This window comes from Drosophila suzukii, chromosome 2R (genome assembly GCF_043229965.1).
Source record: "Drosophila suzukii chromosome 2R, CBGP_Dsuzu_IsoJpt1.0, whole genome shotgun sequence".
In the NCBI taxonomy this organism is placed as follows: domain Eukaryota; kingdom Metazoa; phylum Arthropoda; class Insecta; order Diptera; family Drosophilidae; genus Drosophila; species Drosophila suzukii.
In genome coordinates this window covers 6,119,985-6,138,272 of record NC_092081.1, presented here as the reverse complement: position 1 = coordinate 6,138,272, position 18,288 = coordinate 6,119,985, and the positions used below count along the sequence as shown (strand labels likewise).

Here is an 18,288-nt window from a genome sequence, read left to right as displayed (position 1 = left end):
TAATTTTTAATTATCAAATTCGAATTATAATTATTTATATTATAACATAAATATTATCGAGCTTCGGTGTGGCCGTTGGGATCATACAAGCAAACCACTCGGGTCAAGAAAATACCAGTCAAGTAGGGTATTTAGTCAGCTGTTTACCAGCTGCTCAATACGAACACCCTTATCAAAATTGTAGCTATTGGACAACATTATTGTTTTTGATTTACTGCAAATCACCTTATTTTATTAATAGGCCAAAGCACTTATGTAACATTTTAGAATCATTAGTAAGCATTATTTACATTAAAATAAATAAATAATGGGTAGTCCTTAACTTCTGAGAGATGGTTTGGGTGCAGGCCTTAGTGCAAGGGCTTTCGCAGTCGCGCCGAAAAGCATGCTTCCAATTCGTTTTCCCCCAATTATATCGCCTTGTATCCAAGGGAAAACAGTGAAAGAGTTATCGATTCCCGCCCATCGCGGCTTTGCCATCGCTAGGTTAATAAGAAACGACAACCAAAAGAAAGTTGCAGTTTAGTTTACGTGTTAATAATAATCGCAGGTCGTGACGCTGAGATAATTTAAGTGAGTGTCCAGGATGTCAATAGCCCTTGCCGGCCACATCCACCCCTTGATCTGATTGAAAAAGGGGGCGAGGGCGGGAAAAACATGGATAGAAGAGATTTCGCACAGATCGCTCCACAAAACCACACATACACACGCAATTCGCACAATCTTGCAGAAATATTAATGCGAAAACCTGCAAAATATTTTGCAATAAACAGTGGCCACGCTTAACGGCAGCTTGGCCTGCTGTTTGGTGATGCAACTGCCTTATTGATTTTGCCCACTTTCACCGCTTACAACATTCGCTTTTAGTTTCCGCTTTATACATAGTTTCACCAGGCGGTCGAAATTTCCATACGCATCAGCAAGGCGTGAACTTCGTTTCCAGATGTAAATTAGATCGGGTGTACTTGCAAAGTCATCACCCCCCTTTGAAAAGTGCTCTCTTTTCGAATTAGATTCCAGGCAAATGGGAAACAATTCGCGAGCAATGCCACTAACTTACTCTTTAGGTATTTCGGAGAAAGTTCAGCCCTCCGTTAAGGTGACCCACTGACTAACTGGGTTCGTTTCGTTGCAATGATATGATGATAACCGGTTCCGAACAAGTTCCCCCACACACTCAGTGGTCCAGGGCCAGATCCCGTTGTATAGTAGCCCTAATCTCCCAGAGAGCGAGTAGAGCTGCACACAAATCACCCAAAATTCTGAAGACCCGAAGCCGAAGCTGAAGCCGAGGCAGCGCTACGAAATCGAAATCAGAATACGCCTGTTGCTGGCTCATTTTCGTGGCTGGTGCTGTCGCATATTCGATTTCAGTTTACTCCCAGACGCGACGACGTGCAGGTTGACTAATTGCTTGGTCCCCCTAACTCAAACTCAAATCCAACCCCCCAGCCAAACCCAGCACGCACACTTAGAAGAGAACTCGAAACCTATTGCACCTGCACACAGTCGCGCTCTAATCAATTCTAAGTAAATAAATCAAAGTTTGAAAGTACAGGCAAAGTCAAACGGTACGCGCGAACACGAGCCCTCCTCTATTCGTCTTTGAAGAACGCTATAAATCGAGCTATACCATTGAACTTGTTCTATTACAGCTTCATCATGTCGGCGAAAGCAATCACGGAGGCCTCCGGCAAGGACATCCTGAACCGCCACCTCAACGCCCACGGCGCCGGCGTGGCCACCTGCCGCTTTGCAACAGTGAACTCCAGCACAGATTGGTCCAAGCTCTCCGTCGACCAGCCCTGGCTGCTGACCACGGTGAGTGCCAGTTAAAAATAGCCGCGGAACTCGACGATTGCGAATCAGCCGATATGCAAGAACAACAATTGCGACAGCGACAACAAACGCTAGGCGGGATTGTTGAATTGTCATTGAACTTGACCTCGTGGTGGTAGCTCTACCACGCCGTGGACGGATGACTAAGCGCGGCTCCTGATAAGAACGAATTGGGCGCCAGACGGGCGATTGGTTTTCCGGAATCTGCGGGGTAGACGGACGGGCGCACGGCTCACCCGACGGCGCACTCCAGTTTTTATCAGATGGTTCGGGCTCCCAGTCGGAGGTCGCGTGGCTTGGCGCAGCGTGGCGTGGTCTTGGCCCGATTGGTTATCCGCCGGCGGATCAGGCTCACCTCATTTGCGAGCACGATAAGCGTGCGTGGAGCAGATTGGGATTCTCGATCACGCACCTATCTCTGATTGACCTTCTGATCGATAGTGGAAAATTTGGCTGTAGCCCAGTACTTATCTTGAGGGTGAAGCTTGTTATTATGGTAGATTGGGCGATTCGGTGGAACTAATATGTACTGTTTTTGCAGAAAAGCCTCCATCATCAAAATCCAAGAAATCGAAATCTTATCTTTAAGTTATTTGTTGATATTAGAGGGAGCGTCTCGTTGGTTCTATCTAACTAGGTTTAAATGTAAGCGGTAGACGTTGATCTAGTCCAATTCGAAATCCATTGGCACATTTTATGAAATAGTTGAGTGGGTTTTTATTAGATATCTATCTGTCGCGAATTTTTTTTCAGCAGAAGATCGAAATCCACTAAGTTTAAATCTTATCTTTAAATTATTTGTTGATATTTGAGGGAGCGTCCACAGTTATTAGGCTTATCTTAAAGGGGTATTTGTAAGGTGTAAAACCAGAAAGCAAGAATAAAACTATGATGGAAATCTATAAGCAAAATCTTATCCAAAATTATAAGTTCCCAATTCATTAAGTCATAAAGAAGAAAGTATTAGGAGCCTATTTTTAGAGTACTTCAATTCTTATCTTGAACTTATGACATATCCCAATGTTACCTCTCCATGGGAAGTTGCCAAGTACTTATATTAACTTAGTGATTGTATTTGCTGAAGAATCCCCGTTGATAAAGATGTTTACCCCTCCAAAGTGCGATGGGTAAACAACCACTTCTAGTCTGAACACACAATAAAACTCGCACAATAACAAACTGTGCACAGTGGTCATTCTTCGACACAAAAACTTTAATTTTTCCGAATTTTAAGATGATCCAAATTCCTCAATGATTAACTTTTATTTTATGATCCCACATTTTATTTGAGTGCTTATATTTGAAAAACAAGAAGTGATTTTTAAACAAATATGACAGCTTTAAAGTCACTAATTCTGAATTGATGGAAATGGGGCAAAAACTACTGTGTTTTAGAGTTCTTTCGGCTATAATTACACTACAAAGTTGATCGCCTGACGACTCGGATGACATTTCGTACTCGTACTGTTTGCTCAATTTACACTCGTACGATCTTCTAATAAGCATATGAGATGTGCTTTTGTGTGGGCACAAGTACAGGTTCGGGTAGGGGTACGAGCACTGGCATTGTCATTGCCAATGACGCGAGAACGACCCCTGGCGCTATCGGCTGATCTTGCCGACAGATGCTGGTCGTTGGAACCGGCTCCGAGCTCAGGAAGCTCAAGTTCAACGATTTTCGCTTATTTTTATTTTATATTTTGTACACATTTAATTAACACCGTCTTTTTCTTTGTTGCAGCCGCTGGTGGTCAAGCCCGATCAACTGATCAAGCGCCGCGGAAAGCTGGGATTAATTGGTGTCAAGAAGACCTTCGAGCAGGTGAAGCAGTGGATTGGTGAGCGCCTCAACAAGGACCAGAAGATCGGAAATGCAGTCGGCAAGTTGCGCAACTTCATCATCGAGCCTTTCGTGCCACACACGGATGTGAGTTGTCTATAGTTTTTCTTCCTTGAATATCTTCTTATTGCTTATAACTACTCTTTCAGGCTGAGGAGATGTATGTGTGCATTTACTCGCACCGCGCGGCCGACACCATCCTGTTCTACCACCAGGGTGGCGTGGATATTGGCGATGTGGATGCTAAGGCCGTGAAGTTGGACGTTCCTGTAAACTCCACTCTGTCGCTGGCCGACGTAAAGAGCAAGCTCTTAAAGGAGGTCAAGGATGCTGGCACCAAGGAGCGCATTGCCAAGTTCATTAGCGCTTTGTACACGACCTATGTCGATCTGTATTTTACATATCTAGAGATCAACCCTCTGGTGGTGACAGCCGATAATCTGTACATCCTGGATTTGGCGGCCAAGCTGGACTCGACCGCTGACTTCATCTGCCGTCCCAAGTGGGGCGAGATCGACTACCCACCTCCGTTTGGCCGTGATGCCTATCCCGAGGAGGCCTACATCGCCGATCTGGACGCCAAGAGCGGTGCATCGCTCAAGCTGACGATACTCAATCGTAACGGTCGCATCTGGACAATGGTGGCGGGCGGTGGCGCCAGTGTCATCTACTCAGACACCATCTGTGATCTGGGTGGAGCCTCCGAGCTGGCCAACTATGGAGAATACAGTGGAGCTCCTTCGGAGCAGCAGACCTACGAGTACGCCAAGACGATCCTCAACCTGATGACCTCCTCACCAAAGCATCCTGATGGCAAGGTGCTGATTACTGGAGGTGGCATTGCCAACTTTACCAATGTGGCGGCGACCTTCCAAGGTGAGAGATATAGCTTGCCTATCTAATCAGCCATCAATCTAAATGTGATTCTCTGTGCAGGTATCATCACCGCCCTGCGCGAGTTCCAGCCCAAGCTGGTGGAGCACAATGTTTCGATCTTTGTGCGACGTGCCGGACCCAACTACCAAGAGGGTCTCCGAAAGATGCGCGACTTCGGCAGCACTCTGGGCATCCCTCTGCACGTCTTTGGACCCGAGACCCACATGACCGCCATTTGCGGAATGGCGCTGGGCAAGCGACCTATTCCCCAAGTGTCTAGCGTTGAGTTCTCGACCGCCAACTTCCTGCTGCCCGGTGGACAGCAGGCCCAGGCAGATCTTAAGGCGGCCAGCGATGCTACCGAGACTTTGGGCTCCGGTTCCGGTAAGTAGATAGGAATGAATTGTGAAGTAGCTGGGTGTTTTAAGAGTTTGTGTGCGGCTAACCCGGGATCTCACTAATCCATTTTAGCTGTAACTCAATGAACTGTTTGTATCCCTGCTACAGAATGCAACGCATCGATCGTCCTCACTTATCTGATCTCTCTCTTTTTTCTCTCTGTATTTTGTATGTTTGCATTGCTCGCCCTCGACTACAACGACAACGAATCTTGTCGCCACACTCACAAAAAAAAAACTAAAAAATATCCACAAAATCCTCCACCAAATTATTAACAAAACCAAATTCGAAACCAATTTGAAATGCTCGTTTGGCCAACCGATCTGCACCCGATCTGATCCCTCATAACCCCGTGTTCGTGTAATGTGTTTGTTTGTGTATCGTATTGGTTTGTCGATCTTCTACACGTCCTGATCTCGCTCTCTGCTCCTCCATCATCATACAATCGATCCCTGACATCGATCTCGACTCTCGTCTCTCGACTCGTTCCATTTGGGATAGCCCTGAGCCCGACCGCAGCTAAACCGATTAAACTACCACCTATCTCAGCAGATGAGGGCGACAGCGCTAGCGTCGCCGGTGCTCAGCGCAACGGATCGAGTCTGAACCGAAAGTTCTTCTCCAACACCACCAAGGCGATTGTGTGGGGCATGCAGCAGCGGGCGGTGCAGTCGATGCTCGACTTTGACTTTATCTGCAGGTTAGTCAGAGTTTGCTACTAATTATATCAATCTCAAATACATATAACTGGTATACTCTTTTAGACGCGATGAACCTTCTGTGGTGGCAATGGTATATCCCTTCACCGGGGATCACAAACAGAAGTACTACTGGGGTCACAAGGAAATCCTCATCCCCGTGTACAAGAAAATGTCTGATGCCATTCACAAGCACAAGGATGTCGACGTTATGGTCAACTTCGCTTCTATGCGCAGTGCTTACGAGTCGACGCTCGAGGTGCTCGAATTCCCCCAGATCCGGACAGTAGCCATTATCGCCGAGGGCATTCCGGAGAACATGACCCGCAAGCTGATCCTCGAGGCGGACAAAAAGGGAGTCGCCATCATTGGACCCGCTACCGTGGGAGGTGTTAAGCCCGGCTGCTTCAAGATTGGCAACACCGGCGGTATGCTGGACAACATCCTGCACTCGAAACTGTACCGTCCAGGAAGTGTGGCGTATGTTTCCCGCTCCGGAGGAATGTCCAATGAGCTGAACAACATCATCTCGAAGGCTACCGACGGCGTGATCGAGGGTATTGCCATCGGAGGAGATCGCTACCCAGGCTCCACTTTTATGGACCACATTCTGCGCTATCAAGCCGATCCAGAGACCAAGCTGCTCGTCTTGCTGGGAGAAGTTGGTGGCACCGAGGAGTACGACGTGTGCGCCGCTCTGAAGGACGGTCGTATTACCAAGCCTCTGGTGGCCTGGTGCATTGGAACCTGCGCCAGCATGTTTACTTCCGAAGTCCAGTTTGGGCACGCCGGATCCTGCGCGAATTCCGATCGGGAGACGGCCACAGCTAAGAACAAGAGCCTGCGAGAAGCAGGTGCCTATGTTCCTGATTCTTTCGACTCACTGGGCGAGCTCATCCATCACGTGTACGGTGAGCTAGTGAAGACTGGTCGCGTTGTGCCCAAGGAGGAGGTGCCGCCACCAACAGTCCCCATGGATTACTCGTGGGCCCGTGAGCTGGGTCTCATCCGCAAGCCCGCCTCCTTCATGACGTCGATCTGCGACGAGCGTGGCCAGGAGCTGATCTACGCAGGAATGCCAATTAGCGAGGTGCTCAGCAAGGACGTCGGCATCGGCGGCGTTATCTCGCTGCTGTGGTTCCAGCGTTGCCTGCCTTCCTACGTGTGCAAGTTCTTTGAGATGTGTCTGATGGTCACTGCGGATCACGGACCCGCCGTTTCGGGAGCTCACAACACCATTGTGTGCGCCCGTGCTGGCAAGGATCTGGTCTCCTCAGTCGTCAGCGGTCTGCTGACCATTGTAAGTTATCGAAATGATCTATTTAACCATTACAATCGTAACACATCTTATGATTTCTCTTACAGGGCGATCGCTTCGGAGGTGCTCTGGACGGATCTGCCCGTCAGTTCTCAGAGGCGTACGACACCAACCTGCATCCCATGGAGTTCGTGAACAAGATGCGCAAGGAGGGCAAGCTTATCCTGGGCATTGGCCACCGAGTGAAGTCCATCAACAACCCGGATGTGCGTGTTAAGATCATTAAGGAATTCGTGCTGGAGAACTTCCCTGCGTGCCCGCTTCTTAAATACGCCCTGGAGGTGGAAAAGATTACGACCAACAAGAAACCGAATCTTATCCTCAATGTGGACGGCGTGATAGCTACCGCATTCGTGGACATGCTGCGCAACAGCGGCTCATTTACCAGGTGAGCGGATAAAGCTGGAAGTGGATTGGGAACAGGAACTTAACACACTTTCTTCTTATTCTTTCAGTGAGGAGGCACAGGAGTACATCAACGTGGGCGCAATCAACTCACTGTTCGTCCTGGGCCGTAGCATAGGTTTTATCGGCCACTACATGGATCAGAAGCGTCTCAAACAGGGCCTGTACCGCCACCCGTGGGACGACATCTCATACGTCATTCCCGAGCAGTACAACTAGGCGGGCAGATCGTGCCGCGTCGATGTTATATATTTACGTATATACAAGCATATATATATATTATTCGGAAGTTGTTGTAGTTAAGCACAGATGTATGATGTTAGGCAGGGAGGTAACCCGCTCCCTTGGCTGGAATGATCCACCCCGGTCTATCCGCGCATGTGCCTCTCCCCAATTCCCTTCCCCTCTCACTTAACCTGCATTTAAAGTTCTTAAGTTACCATCATTACCCTCGTTGTTCTTGTAAGCTGTGCGAGCCTTGGAGCCCGTAGGGGTTTTGGAATCTAGACCTAGTGAAATTTAGTGCTCCGAGCCGCACTACATAACAGTACCCCAGCATAACACTATTTGATACTTTTATACTTTAGTTTGGATGCTCACAATTGTCTAGACAACAAGAGAATAAATTGTTGCAAAAGCTTAATTTTATTTTTATCGCCCTTTTATTGCTTATGATTTGAGTCCCACGCTCCCTTTGCCAGCATCTCGAAGAGAAACGGACACTGCACTAGTTCCTGCTGCACTGAAGCACATTTATTTATAAACAATTACACGAATATATTTACAATGCACAAAAATTCGGCGGCACCTCGGTGAGGAAATGGAATTTCCCTCGCGGAGCTTGTCGTCTTGGAAAATTCACCGCAATTAAATCGCACAAATGCTTTGACTAACTAAAACCGTGAATTGTCTTTTGTCTCGAGCAGTTTAATTTGCTGAACATTTAACAATTTGGAAGCGCACACACAACTAAGCGCAGAATCTCATGAAAACCAGGAACCCCTTAACCACTAGAGCACAGAGTGTCTCCTATCTCATGCGCCGCATCTTGCGCTCCATCTTCCTTTGCTTTTTCTCGTCGACCTCGGGATTATCGTCCTGGGCGTTTCGCTGCGAAAGCCAGGGTTGAATGACGGTGCCCCAGAGCATCCAGCCGGCGCGGACTGGCGCCAGAAGGAGCACCAGCCAGAAGTAGTTAGAGATCAGGGCCAGCAGCAACGTGCCGGAGGTGAGGATGATCAGGTCCTTGACGTTTCTGTAGGGAAGTCTTTTGTAAGCAAAGTGGGTGGATACTACTTTTGGTGCACTTACTCCGCTATACCACCTTCCATGTTCAAATCGTTGCCGGAGTCCACAAGAGCCCCGCTCTCAGAGTATTGCGCCTTCGACATGAAGACCATAAACTGATAGGAGCTGCCGAGAATCAGCAACGCCAGGATGTGCATGAACTGTGGGGGAGTAGGAGACTTATGATTAACCATGTTAAGGTGGACGTTCGAAGTCTTACCACCGAGGTTTTGGTGACTTCAAAGACGAGGAAGCTGAGGAGCAGGGCGGGTGCAGAGCATCCAATGGCCATGTTTCGGTAGAAAGCCAGTGTCGTCTTGTTCTCTTCAACGATTTGCTTGGCGCCCTTCGTGCCCTGTTTGCCCTTCTGCTGCGGCTGCAAGTAGACAAACGATTTTGGGTAATCCTCGAGAGCGTTGTCCTGGTGCTGGAGGCACTTACCGCCATGGTGGTATTGCTAGTTGTGTGTCAGGTATTTCGAAACCAAAATCGGACCACTTTTTACGTGGCGAAGACAAATTTTCAACAATGCGAATGATTTGCAACACTGTGTGTGATAGGAGAGCAGTGTTGAGAAATACGATTTTCTCTTTTTGCTAGCAGAGGCGTAGTGATCAGAGGGTAAATTTATAGTAGGTGGTTATTAAATTATTTATTTCAGATAAGTAAAAAGTTTTGTGTTTGTACAGAAGATGTTGTTTTATTATTTATTTATTTAAGTGGAAATCAGTTTTTGTTTTTTTACAATAAACTGAATTAAAAATAAATTTCGCAATACGATAATAGTTTCACATAAGCCTATGCCTCGCGCCTTTTTCAAAACGAAAGTCTTGCCATTCAGTGCGAAACGTAGGAACAGCTTATGAGTCCCTTCAGCCAAACATTCGACCTTTGGATTTTGGATCTAGCTTAAATTTGAATTGCTGCACAACTAACCGTGCGGTCACAACATGAATATGGATCGACTGGTGCAATTGAACAACCAGGCTGGCGGTCGGGACAAGATCGCTCGACTCGTCCAGTATGCCTCGCGGGCCATGTGGGATTCGCTGGAGTCCGCCAATTCCAGCCCAGCGCTGGTGGACAACTTTAAGACGATCGAATACATCCTGAGCACCTTCCGGAAGTGTAGGTATCCTTTTGACCACTCAAGTGCCCATCTAATCCCTCCAGATTGCAGTGCTCCGCTTCGGCAAGTGCGTCGATGTGTTCTACGGCACCCTGAAGACACTCCATCATCCGGATCTCACCATTCGAGTTACGCTTACCCTGAGCAAGCTGTCCCAGTCGCTGTTCCTCTTCGCCGACCACTTCCTCTGGCTAGCCAGGACGGGATTGACGGCGGTGAACGCCAAGCGATGGTCCACTATCGCCAACAAGTACTGGCTTTTCTCGATCATCATGAACCTGTGCCGCGATTTCTACGAGATCCTGAGGGTTCTGGACCTGCATCGATCCGGCTGCAAGGGCGGAATCTCGCGCTGCCGCATTCCCACGAGCATTAACTCGCCGGAGGACTTCAAGCGCCTGGCCCTGCAGTCCTACGTGCTCGTGCAGGGACACAAGGACGTTGTGGTGGACACGGTGAAGAATGTGTGCGACTTCTTCATTCCACTGACTGCCCTGGGCTACACGAGTCTCACGCCCCGGACAATTGGACTCCTGGGAGCGATATCATCGCTGGCCGGACTCTGGGCCCTGCTGGAGCCCAAGGCCAAGTTAACGCCTGCATAACAACTGATATTAAAAACCTTGTAGATAGGGCCCCATATTTCCTTGTATCTATTTTAATTGTTATACTTGTATTTGTGCTCGGATTAAGTTGAAAGATAAACGAACGATTTTACGAAACCACCTCGCCTATCCGCCCCCATGTTACCGAACGGGGCGAATGGCGAACAGCTGACGCCACCTCCCCCACAGTGAATGGCAGATTGGTACGGTTGTGTTTTCTGTTCCGCATTTGCCCCTTTATCAAACGCATTTTGGCCAATGGTCCGCAGTCCGGTGGCGTTATCAGGGAATTGACGAGGCCGATGCGTCACCTGAGCGTGGGCTTGATCCGGACACCATGAACTACTCCTACTCAGCTCTCTCGCCCGGCGGAAGCGGAGGATTCGGTGGCGTCGACCAGCACAACCGATGCTGCGGCAACAAGGCCTGGTGCGTCAAGGACATCTGCGGCATTGTCTGCGTGGTCATGACCTGGCTGCTCATCCTGTTCGCCGAGTTCGTGGTCATGCGGCTGATCCTCCTGCCCAGCAACTACACGGTCTTTAGCACCATCAACATGATAGTGTTCCAGGCACTCGCTTTCCTCGCCTTTGCCTCGCACATACGCACAATGCTCTCGGATCCGGTGAGTGGGTTATGGCCAGTGATGGGGGGGTTCGTATTTCATTGCCCCTTATCTATGTGGGTAGCAGATATCCCTGATGGGCATGATTATTGGAAAATATAGATGATTCTACAAAAGCAGTCGAATTTTTATGAGGTAAATGAAATGGGGGTTTTTAGATTATGGCTTAGTATCTTCCTTAAATCTAGATTTGTATCTATATATAGGACAATATTCTATAAAAATCTATTTCGAATAAAAGATGCAAAAGTTTTTTCACTATGTAAATTGGAAATTTGTTTTGTAAGTAAAGGTTTTTAGTCCACAAATCCAAACTCTAATATTCAAAATATGTTTTTAAGTTGCAATACTTTAATAGAGAACTGCACGAGTGGTGCCATAGTTTCCTTCATTTTTATTACCCTACCTATGTTTTTTAAGTTATAGCTCATAAGCTCATGACTCATAATCAATATTTTCGACTTGATTTACTCGAAATAGTCTACTTGAAAATGGATAAATGGTTGGTTTTTTTCAAAAACTTGATATTTTCAGTAGGTAAAATAGCTACTAATTAAGCATTTGCTATAAGTAACCGTAATTAAAATCATTTTCAGGGCGCTGTACCCCGAGGAAACGCCACCAAGGAGATGATAGAGCAGATGGGCTACCGCGAGGGCCAGATGTTCTACAAGTGCCCCAAGTGCTGCAGCATCAAGCCGGAGCGGGCCCATCACTGCTCCGTTTGCCAGCGCTGCATCCGCAAGATGGACCACCACTGTCCGTGGGTCAATAACTGCGTGGGCGAGAACAACCAGAAGTACTTTGTGCTCTTCACCGTAAGTGCAACGCTCTTTACCGAATCGAGCCGCCAGTTAAATGCTCTTTCCCCCGACCCGTAGTTCTACATAGCTTCGATCTCCGTGCACACGCTCTTCCTGGTGCTCACCCAGTTCGCGGAGTGCGTGAAAAACGACTGGCGCACCTGCTCGCCGTACTCTCCGCCGGCCACTATTTTCCTGCTGCTCTTTCTCACCTTCGAGGGCCTTATGTTCGGCATATTCACCATCATCATGCTGGCCACTCAGCTGACGGCCATCCTAAACGATCAGACGGTGGGTGCTTGGCTAGATCTCAGCACGGCATTATCGGCTAACTTTCTCCCATCTCTCCCGCTCTCTCTCTCTCTGACAACAGGGCATCGAGCAGCTGAAGAAGGAGGAGGCCCGCTGGGCCAAAAAGTCGCGCCTCAAGAGCATCCAGTCGGTGTTTGGACGCTTCTCACTGGCCTGGTTTTCTCCCTTCACGGAACCCTCGTGCCGCACAAGGTTCAACTCGCACTTCTACTCGGTCTGAGCCAAGGAGCTGGAGTTGGAACACGGACTAGCTTAATCGAACAATACTAACTAACTAACTAACGTACAAGGCAACAAGTTGTCGCCACTTGTTGCGCCGCTGAGTGCAATTTGGTATTTTGTAACTGCTATTTTTCGATCAATTGTCAACTATATTTACTATAAATCGTATGCGTGTGTTTAGGCTTAAGCAAAAGGATTAAATGTTCATTGCCTTGGCCAGGTGGAGATGTGTACTTACCTGAGAGCCCTACTAAATGCCTTGTGTTTTTACCATTGGGTGAGAGTAGTCCCCCAACCAGAAGACATGCGCGGCATCTCTGATTATTTTGAGGAGAGCTCTCTTCTCGGGCTGCTGCTGCTGGTGATCTGTCTGCTCAGCTCAGTTCGGTTCAGTCTGAGAAAAACGATCGGAGATCCAGGAGGTGTCTGCTGGACGTGGTGTGCGCCATTCGAACGCCGATGCTGTGTTGTACATATTGTTTATATATAGAAAGATAGAACATCTCTGTGTTCCCAAACGTGAGTGCGAGTGTGAGTGTGTGCGAGTGTCTGGTGGATTTCAAATTGGAATTGGAAGAGGAATACGTGTATATCCGCTGCACCAGCCACAGGCCAAAAATGTGAATATATCCTAATTACACATTTACCGATCCATTGTGCCCGACGAATACGCGTAATTACCAGCGGAAAATTTCATTTCAGTGAATCGGAAACGGAAAAATTCAAATTTCTACCGTCGTTTGTGTGCGGCCCGTTCTAAATATAAATAAGAAAGAAATCGCTTTCGGTTAATGCCGCGTTGAAAATACCCAACCGACCATACTGCGCCCTAATCCTACACAGCAAGTCCTGAAAGTCCCATGCCAAAGTGGCCCTGTTTCGGCTAATTATATAGCGAGACCTGAGCATGGAAAGATCGCCAGCAGCCAATGCCGCGGGTAAGCATCATAGTCCAAGTGCCCCGGCGCCGGGAAAGTGAGAGAATCTCCTTTTTTCTCGCCACCTAAGGCCCGTTCCCGTTCGCGATCCCGATCCCGGACCCGAGTAGAGTACTTCATGGCTATTTGTGTGGCTGCGCCATGTATTTTTATGGCCTGCCACGGGCTCCGTCTCCGTTTTCCTCCTCATCGCCATTGTATGGCCATCAGTGCGGTTACGTAATTGTGAATTGAGTATGAGAATTTTTCATAATTGTACGTTGGAATATGCGCTGGCCGAGTGTCATTATTGTGTCCGCATCCCGGCGAGGATCGCGGACCGAGTACCGAGTACCGTGCGTTCCCATCTGCCGAAATACTATTTACGAATCACATTTGATTACGGCTCCCCATGCAGAAGATTCGACATGCTCGCAAATAGTGCTTGTTGACGCGTATGAATAATATTTGGAACTATTTTTAGTGAATATTCCGAATACTCGATGTTTGTGCAGGGTGTGGGGATGAGCACGGGACAAGCGAACTTTTTAGTGTAAACACAAACATTATTAGTCCAAGAACTAGAATGTTTATTGATTTTGGATTCGGAAAAAACAAATGTGCAAATTACTATAACTTTTTTAAAAAGAATTTCTTAATATCCAGTAGATACATTTTAAAGACTAAAAGGTATAGGGTATAATTGATATACTAATTTGTTTTTCATTTATAAAAACCTTCTATAAAAACAAGGCCATTTCACTTGGTTTTTGCTTACAACTTAGTTTAACAACTATAGTAATCTCTATTAAAATAGATATAATTCTTAATTTAATAATGTCCGTAGATACTTTTCATAAATCGGGGAGAACAACTCGAAATTCTCATAAGCACCAATAAAAAGCTCTAAATTCATAATATTATTGATTTATTTAAAAAACTTTAAATAGGAATGAATGAAATTCTGTGTCAGTCACACTTTATCCTATGTATTTATCTTTTGTGACCCAAAAATAAAAAAAATAATTTTTAAAATAAATTGTCATATTTTTGTATCCCGGGTTCTACAGAAATCGGTTTTCACAACTACATACCACATCTTTATGTATGGGAACAGTTTATCATAACGAAGTCTATGTTTGATGTTGTTTAATACACAGAAGAAAACTATTGGTTCAAAGTGACAATATAATAGTTAAAGGACCCATCGAATTGTTATTTTTACCAATGAAATAGTAAGCAAAGCAACCAAAAAATACACATTACTATTTTGAATAGTGGCTAAGGTTTTTTATAGTTAAGTATTGGTCAATTTAACAAATGACCTCTTTTTTGTGTGTAGTTATCTTGGTTAGGGTATTCTAACGTCGAATTCAATTTGAATTGGCAGCTCTCCTCCTTTGTTGCCGGCATAACTATGTGTGTTTATGTATGCCCCTGGCAATTCTTGACATTTCGCAAATATTTATGATAATTTGTTCGGCAGACGGCTTCCTCCGCCATCGAGACCTATAAAGCGATTAGTCATGCTTATAATTAACGCACTATGTGTCCTAAACCCACTTTGCAGAGCCTCCTGGCGAGGACGGAGGATTCGAGGCGGACCAGCGCCGACCACCTCGCATCACGTTCAGTGATAACTCCAGCTCCCTGATCCGCTGCATCCCCAACGATCGAGCCACCTTCTTCGTGAAGATCGACTGCGCCGAGGAGGATGAGCCGGAACTGCTGCCCTTCAAATTCGAGTGGTAAGTCATAAATCTGTCGGGCAGAAGTCTATTTTCCCTCGCTTACCTGTGCACCCGGTGAATCACCCGTCCTTGCTCCGCCCGGTCTGCTGTGCATAATGCCGAATGCCAAAATTTGCGCATTAGCATATGAGTTCCCCTTCACGGCGACGGATTTGCTCAATTGAGCGGACCGAGAGCAGAGCGGATCCACCGGCGTCTGCGCCGCCAAAGAGCACCGGGTACATCTTGGGGTTCCGTTCCGATTTTCTCTGATTTTTCACCATGGGCCGCGGAAGCTCTTGAGCGGCCAGTTCCACTTTGACGATCGGCGCATTAACATATCCGTTGCCCAGCGGGCGGACACACAGAATAGCAGCAGTGCGGCCGCAGTGCTATACGAGAGTTCTATATATACCCACCACTGCGTATACGTGCTGGTTCGTGCAATCTGGGGGTGTCCACGCGGCGGATACTCAATAAATCATCTGCACATCGAAATCAATCAAACTACGCGAGAATTCCAGCGGAACGCGGTTTGAAAAAAAAAAACAGGGAACCTGGTGAATGAGGGTGGCGGGATCGCTGGCCGAGATCTGTAACGAACGTCTAATTATAGCCACATTAACAAATCGCCGCGAAACTTTCGTCTGCCTTGGACTTTTTGTTATTTTTGGGGGTTGTCTTGGGAAACAGCGCAGGAATTTCGGCGGTGTGCGTCAAAAACGTTTCAATTAAATGCCCTAAAAGTGTTGAAAATAGTTTTTCTCAAACGAAAACGAAAATTACATAATGCGCCTGGCGGAGAAACAAAGCGGAATACATAGGTAGAGAGTGCGATCAGTGTTTAGCAATATCCGCGAGAGCAACGGATAAATAAATAAAGCGATTCCGCTGGGCCCCCAAGAAACCACCTAGGAACCCCCAAACAACAGACACACAATCGAAACAAGAAACAATTTGAAAATTCTCGAACTCAGGGAAAACGACAGCGAAACAACAAGTTATTAGCAGCGCTCAACATCAAAAAACACGCAGCCCAAAAATAAATTGGCAAACGCGTTGCTGTCTAGCTAGCGTTTAAATTATTGCAGTGCGCGGTTCTAGCCGAAAGCGAAATACAATTAATAGCGAAGCAAGTTCAAGCACTTATTTATAAACATTCCTGCCTCGAGTTCGATTCAGAAACATTTTGTCCAATTTTCTCTTTCACAAAATTGTTATTATTGTTTTCGTGCGGTGGTGTTTGCGGTGCCTGTTTGTTTGCGTTTATTGGGCAATAATTATGCCACATAAATAAATGACTCTTGCGCCTCAAATGTTTCGGTAAATGTTTGCACGTGCAATATGAGTAATTAAAATAAACTGTACATAAACAAATTTTAATATCCTAGAAAATGCATTTTTGTTTACATAGTGACGGAATGGTTTAAGATCAATGGCATATTGTCTATCAAACAAAAACACCTCTTAGCGAGGTAAAAATCTAGTGACGAGCGCACCTTCAACAAACAAAAGTTCTTCTGTTAGAAAAACGTAAACAGTATTTCAAAATACCTTTCTAACGACATATAGCATAAGCCTTTAGCTTTAGTAGTTCACAAGTTAGGAGTGTACGAAGTTAATCTACTTATAGCTGTTTTTCCGCCAAGCTAGCGAATTTTTCCAAAAAGGGTAGAACTAAAGTTTCTAATATTAAGCTGTTTACCATCGTCTTTAATTTCAAGGACTCTAAAATAACGTTTTGGGACAACATGACAAACAAAATATTGTTTTGCGTATAACTTTTGAACGGATCATCGGATCTTTACAAATGAGAAGCCATTCGATGCGTATTTCAAATGAGAAATGTGCATTTATTTCCATCAGACCAAATTTCCACTTTTACACTTTCACCGCTCTTTTTCCCAAACTAATTGATCTTTTTAAAGTCTTGGTATGCAATGTTTCTAGTTTTTGGGATACATTTTGATTGGTGTATCATCAGCTCTATTCCCTATGTCTGCTTAATAGGAAAATGTCGCCCGCTGTTTTATATTCTTATTTAGTATAACTTACTAACAATATAGGTAATAAAAATAAAAAAAAAACACCGCAGTCTTGTTGGATATGAAAGCGAATCTTCCAGTGCAATTCTACCAATTATCAAAGTCAAATATCTTCGAATCATTTGATATTACTATTACATTGTGTTCCTAATTTAAACGGGAATTAATTCTTCTTTCTCTCTATTCGATTAATCAGATATGTTATGTTTCAATGCCAAACTTTCCAACTTGTATGTGTTTTCTTTATTTTTTAATTTACTACTATAATACCGTGCAGCACTACACAACAAATACCAACTATTTACTTTTCTCTCCTCTACCAAACCTTCTTTCTCATGCATTAATTATTTTCGACATCATTTCGATGGATTTACCATTTAGGAAGTGTGGGAGGGAGGAGAGATAGATATCAGCATATGCATATATATATTTGTATAAAGTTTTGTTTACTATAGTTTTAACAGAGCGAACATTATTTCAGTGTGCTAATGTTTCAAGCTGCTCTCATTTATAACATTTCAGTTTCATGGAAAACTTTCATGCCAACATTTCTAACAAATCGAACAGTGAGAGAATGTGTGAAGCTTTTAATCCCAAAACCTAAGTTTGAAGAATTCAAGTGTATTTTAATTAAATCATTTACTGGGGCGTCCCCCTTTATCAGCCGTGAAGGCACTTAAAGTGGAAGACGTATTTGGCTTTGCATTGGACTAGAACTGCACCACGAAATGGCCTATTTCAAGACCACCAAATATCCAATGGACCGCTGAGAAGATTCCAATACATGTGCTATTTATAAGCATTCATTGCAGAATAAGTTCTTGGGAATTATAAGGAATGAAACCCGAAGGATTCCTTGACCCCCTAAAATGCTGCTAACAAAAGATTATGTCACTAAATCCTATTGGAAGCAGGTAGTGTGACCGTCGATTAGCAGAGAATTTCAAGATAAAAGGAAATGGAAAACTTGCACATGTTTGTGTTGTTACAGATACAACCCGAACTACTATTAATTATATCATACAAATAAATGAGCGGTTTATTTTACAGTGGAGGTTTATTTTGACTTGAACTGTTTTCAAAATGATTAAAAACTAAATTAACAAACAATAATTTTCGTGTCAGACTGCATGGCCGTCGATAGGCAGAAGCCGGTATATCGAAATATACCAAAAAATACCAAGTCGCTTGACCTAGCAATCTCATGATTCAATAACTCAAAGCTAATCTTTCTTGAA

The 18,288-nt window shown here is 45.4% G+C and overlaps 5 protein-coding genes across 18 annotated transcripts in view; 4 read left to right on the top strand and 1 right to left on the bottom strand.

Annotated features, from left to right (window-relative positions):
• Positions 1-1,432: 1,432 nt before the first annotated feature.
• ATPCL (ATP-citrate synthase) lies at positions 1,433-8,023 on the top strand. Of its 3 annotated transcripts, none has more exons than XM_017085324.4 (9): positions 1,433-1,571; positions 1,656-1,821; positions 3,581-3,766; positions 3,829-4,555; positions 4,616-4,939; positions 5,504-5,654; positions 5,719-6,952; positions 7,018-7,358; positions 7,426-8,023. In XM_017085324.4, the coding sequence occupies exons 2-9, from the start codon at positions 1,663-1,665 to the stop codon at positions 7,592-7,594; spliced, it is 3,291 nt and encodes a 1,096-aa protein (XP_016940813.1). In that variant the 5' UTR covers positions 1,433-1,571; positions 1,656-1,662; the 3' UTR covers positions 7,595-8,023. The 3 variants fall into 3 exon arrangements, with proteins under 3 accessions (XP_016940813.1, XP_016940814.1, XP_016940810.1); XM_017085325.4 differs by having other exon boundaries at positions 1,434-1,571; positions 5,507-5,654; XM_017085321.4 differs by having other exon boundaries at positions 1,434-1,571; positions 5,456-5,654.
• An 83-nt stretch (positions 8,024-8,106) lies between these two features.
• LOC108017985 (transmembrane protein 208) lies at positions 8,107-9,257 on the bottom strand. The gene is made up of 4 exons (XM_017085328.4): positions 9,104-9,257; positions 8,883-9,038; positions 8,687-8,823; positions 8,107-8,630 (listed from the first exon to the last, which is right to left on the bottom strand). The coding sequence occupies exons 1-4, from the start codon at positions 9,107-9,109 to the stop codon at positions 8,405-8,407; spliced, it is 525 nt and encodes a 174-aa protein (XP_016940817.1). The 5' UTR covers positions 9,110-9,257; the 3' UTR covers positions 8,107-8,404.
• A 263-nt stretch (positions 9,258-9,520) lies between these two features.
• Positions 9,521-10,513, top strand: Pex11ab (peroxin 11). The gene is made up of 2 exons (XM_017085327.4): positions 9,521-9,790; positions 9,843-10,513. Exons 1-2 carry the CDS (start codon positions 9,613-9,615, stop codon positions 10,394-10,396), a joined length of 732 nt encoding a protein of 243 aa, XP_016940816.1. The 5' UTR covers positions 9,521-9,612; the 3' UTR covers positions 10,397-10,513.
• Positions 10,514-10,586: 73 nt separating this feature from the next.
• On the top strand, positions 10,587-12,613 carry LOC108017983 (palmitoyltransferase ZDHHC3). Its single transcript, XM_017085326.4, has 4 exons — positions 10,587-11,021; positions 11,618-11,839; positions 11,903-12,115; positions 12,198-12,613. The coding sequence occupies exons 1-4, from the start codon at positions 10,734-10,736 to the stop codon at positions 12,354-12,356; spliced, it is 882 nt and encodes a 293-aa protein (XP_016940815.1). The 5' UTR covers positions 10,587-10,733; the 3' UTR covers positions 12,357-12,613.
• A 376-nt stretch (positions 12,614-12,989) lies between these two features.
• Strn-Mlck (Stretchin-Mlck) overlaps positions 12,990-18,288 on the top strand; it is a 46,873-nt gene continuing 41,574 nt past the window's right edge. For 4 of the 12 annotated variants that reach the window (XM_070994724.1, XM_070994723.1, XM_070994721.1 and 1 more), the window contains exons 1-2: positions 13,136-13,296; positions 14,846-15,023. In XM_070994724.1, coding sequence (XP_070850825.1) covers positions 13,266-13,296; positions 14,846-15,023 — 209 coding nt within the window. In that variant the 5' untranslated portion in view covers positions 13,136-13,265. Of the gene's footprint in view, positions 13,297-14,845; positions 15,024-18,288 lie in introns of all 12 variants that reach the window. The other 8 variants (XM_070994729.1, XM_070994730.1, XM_070994728.1 and 5 more) reach the window with 7 other exon arrangements.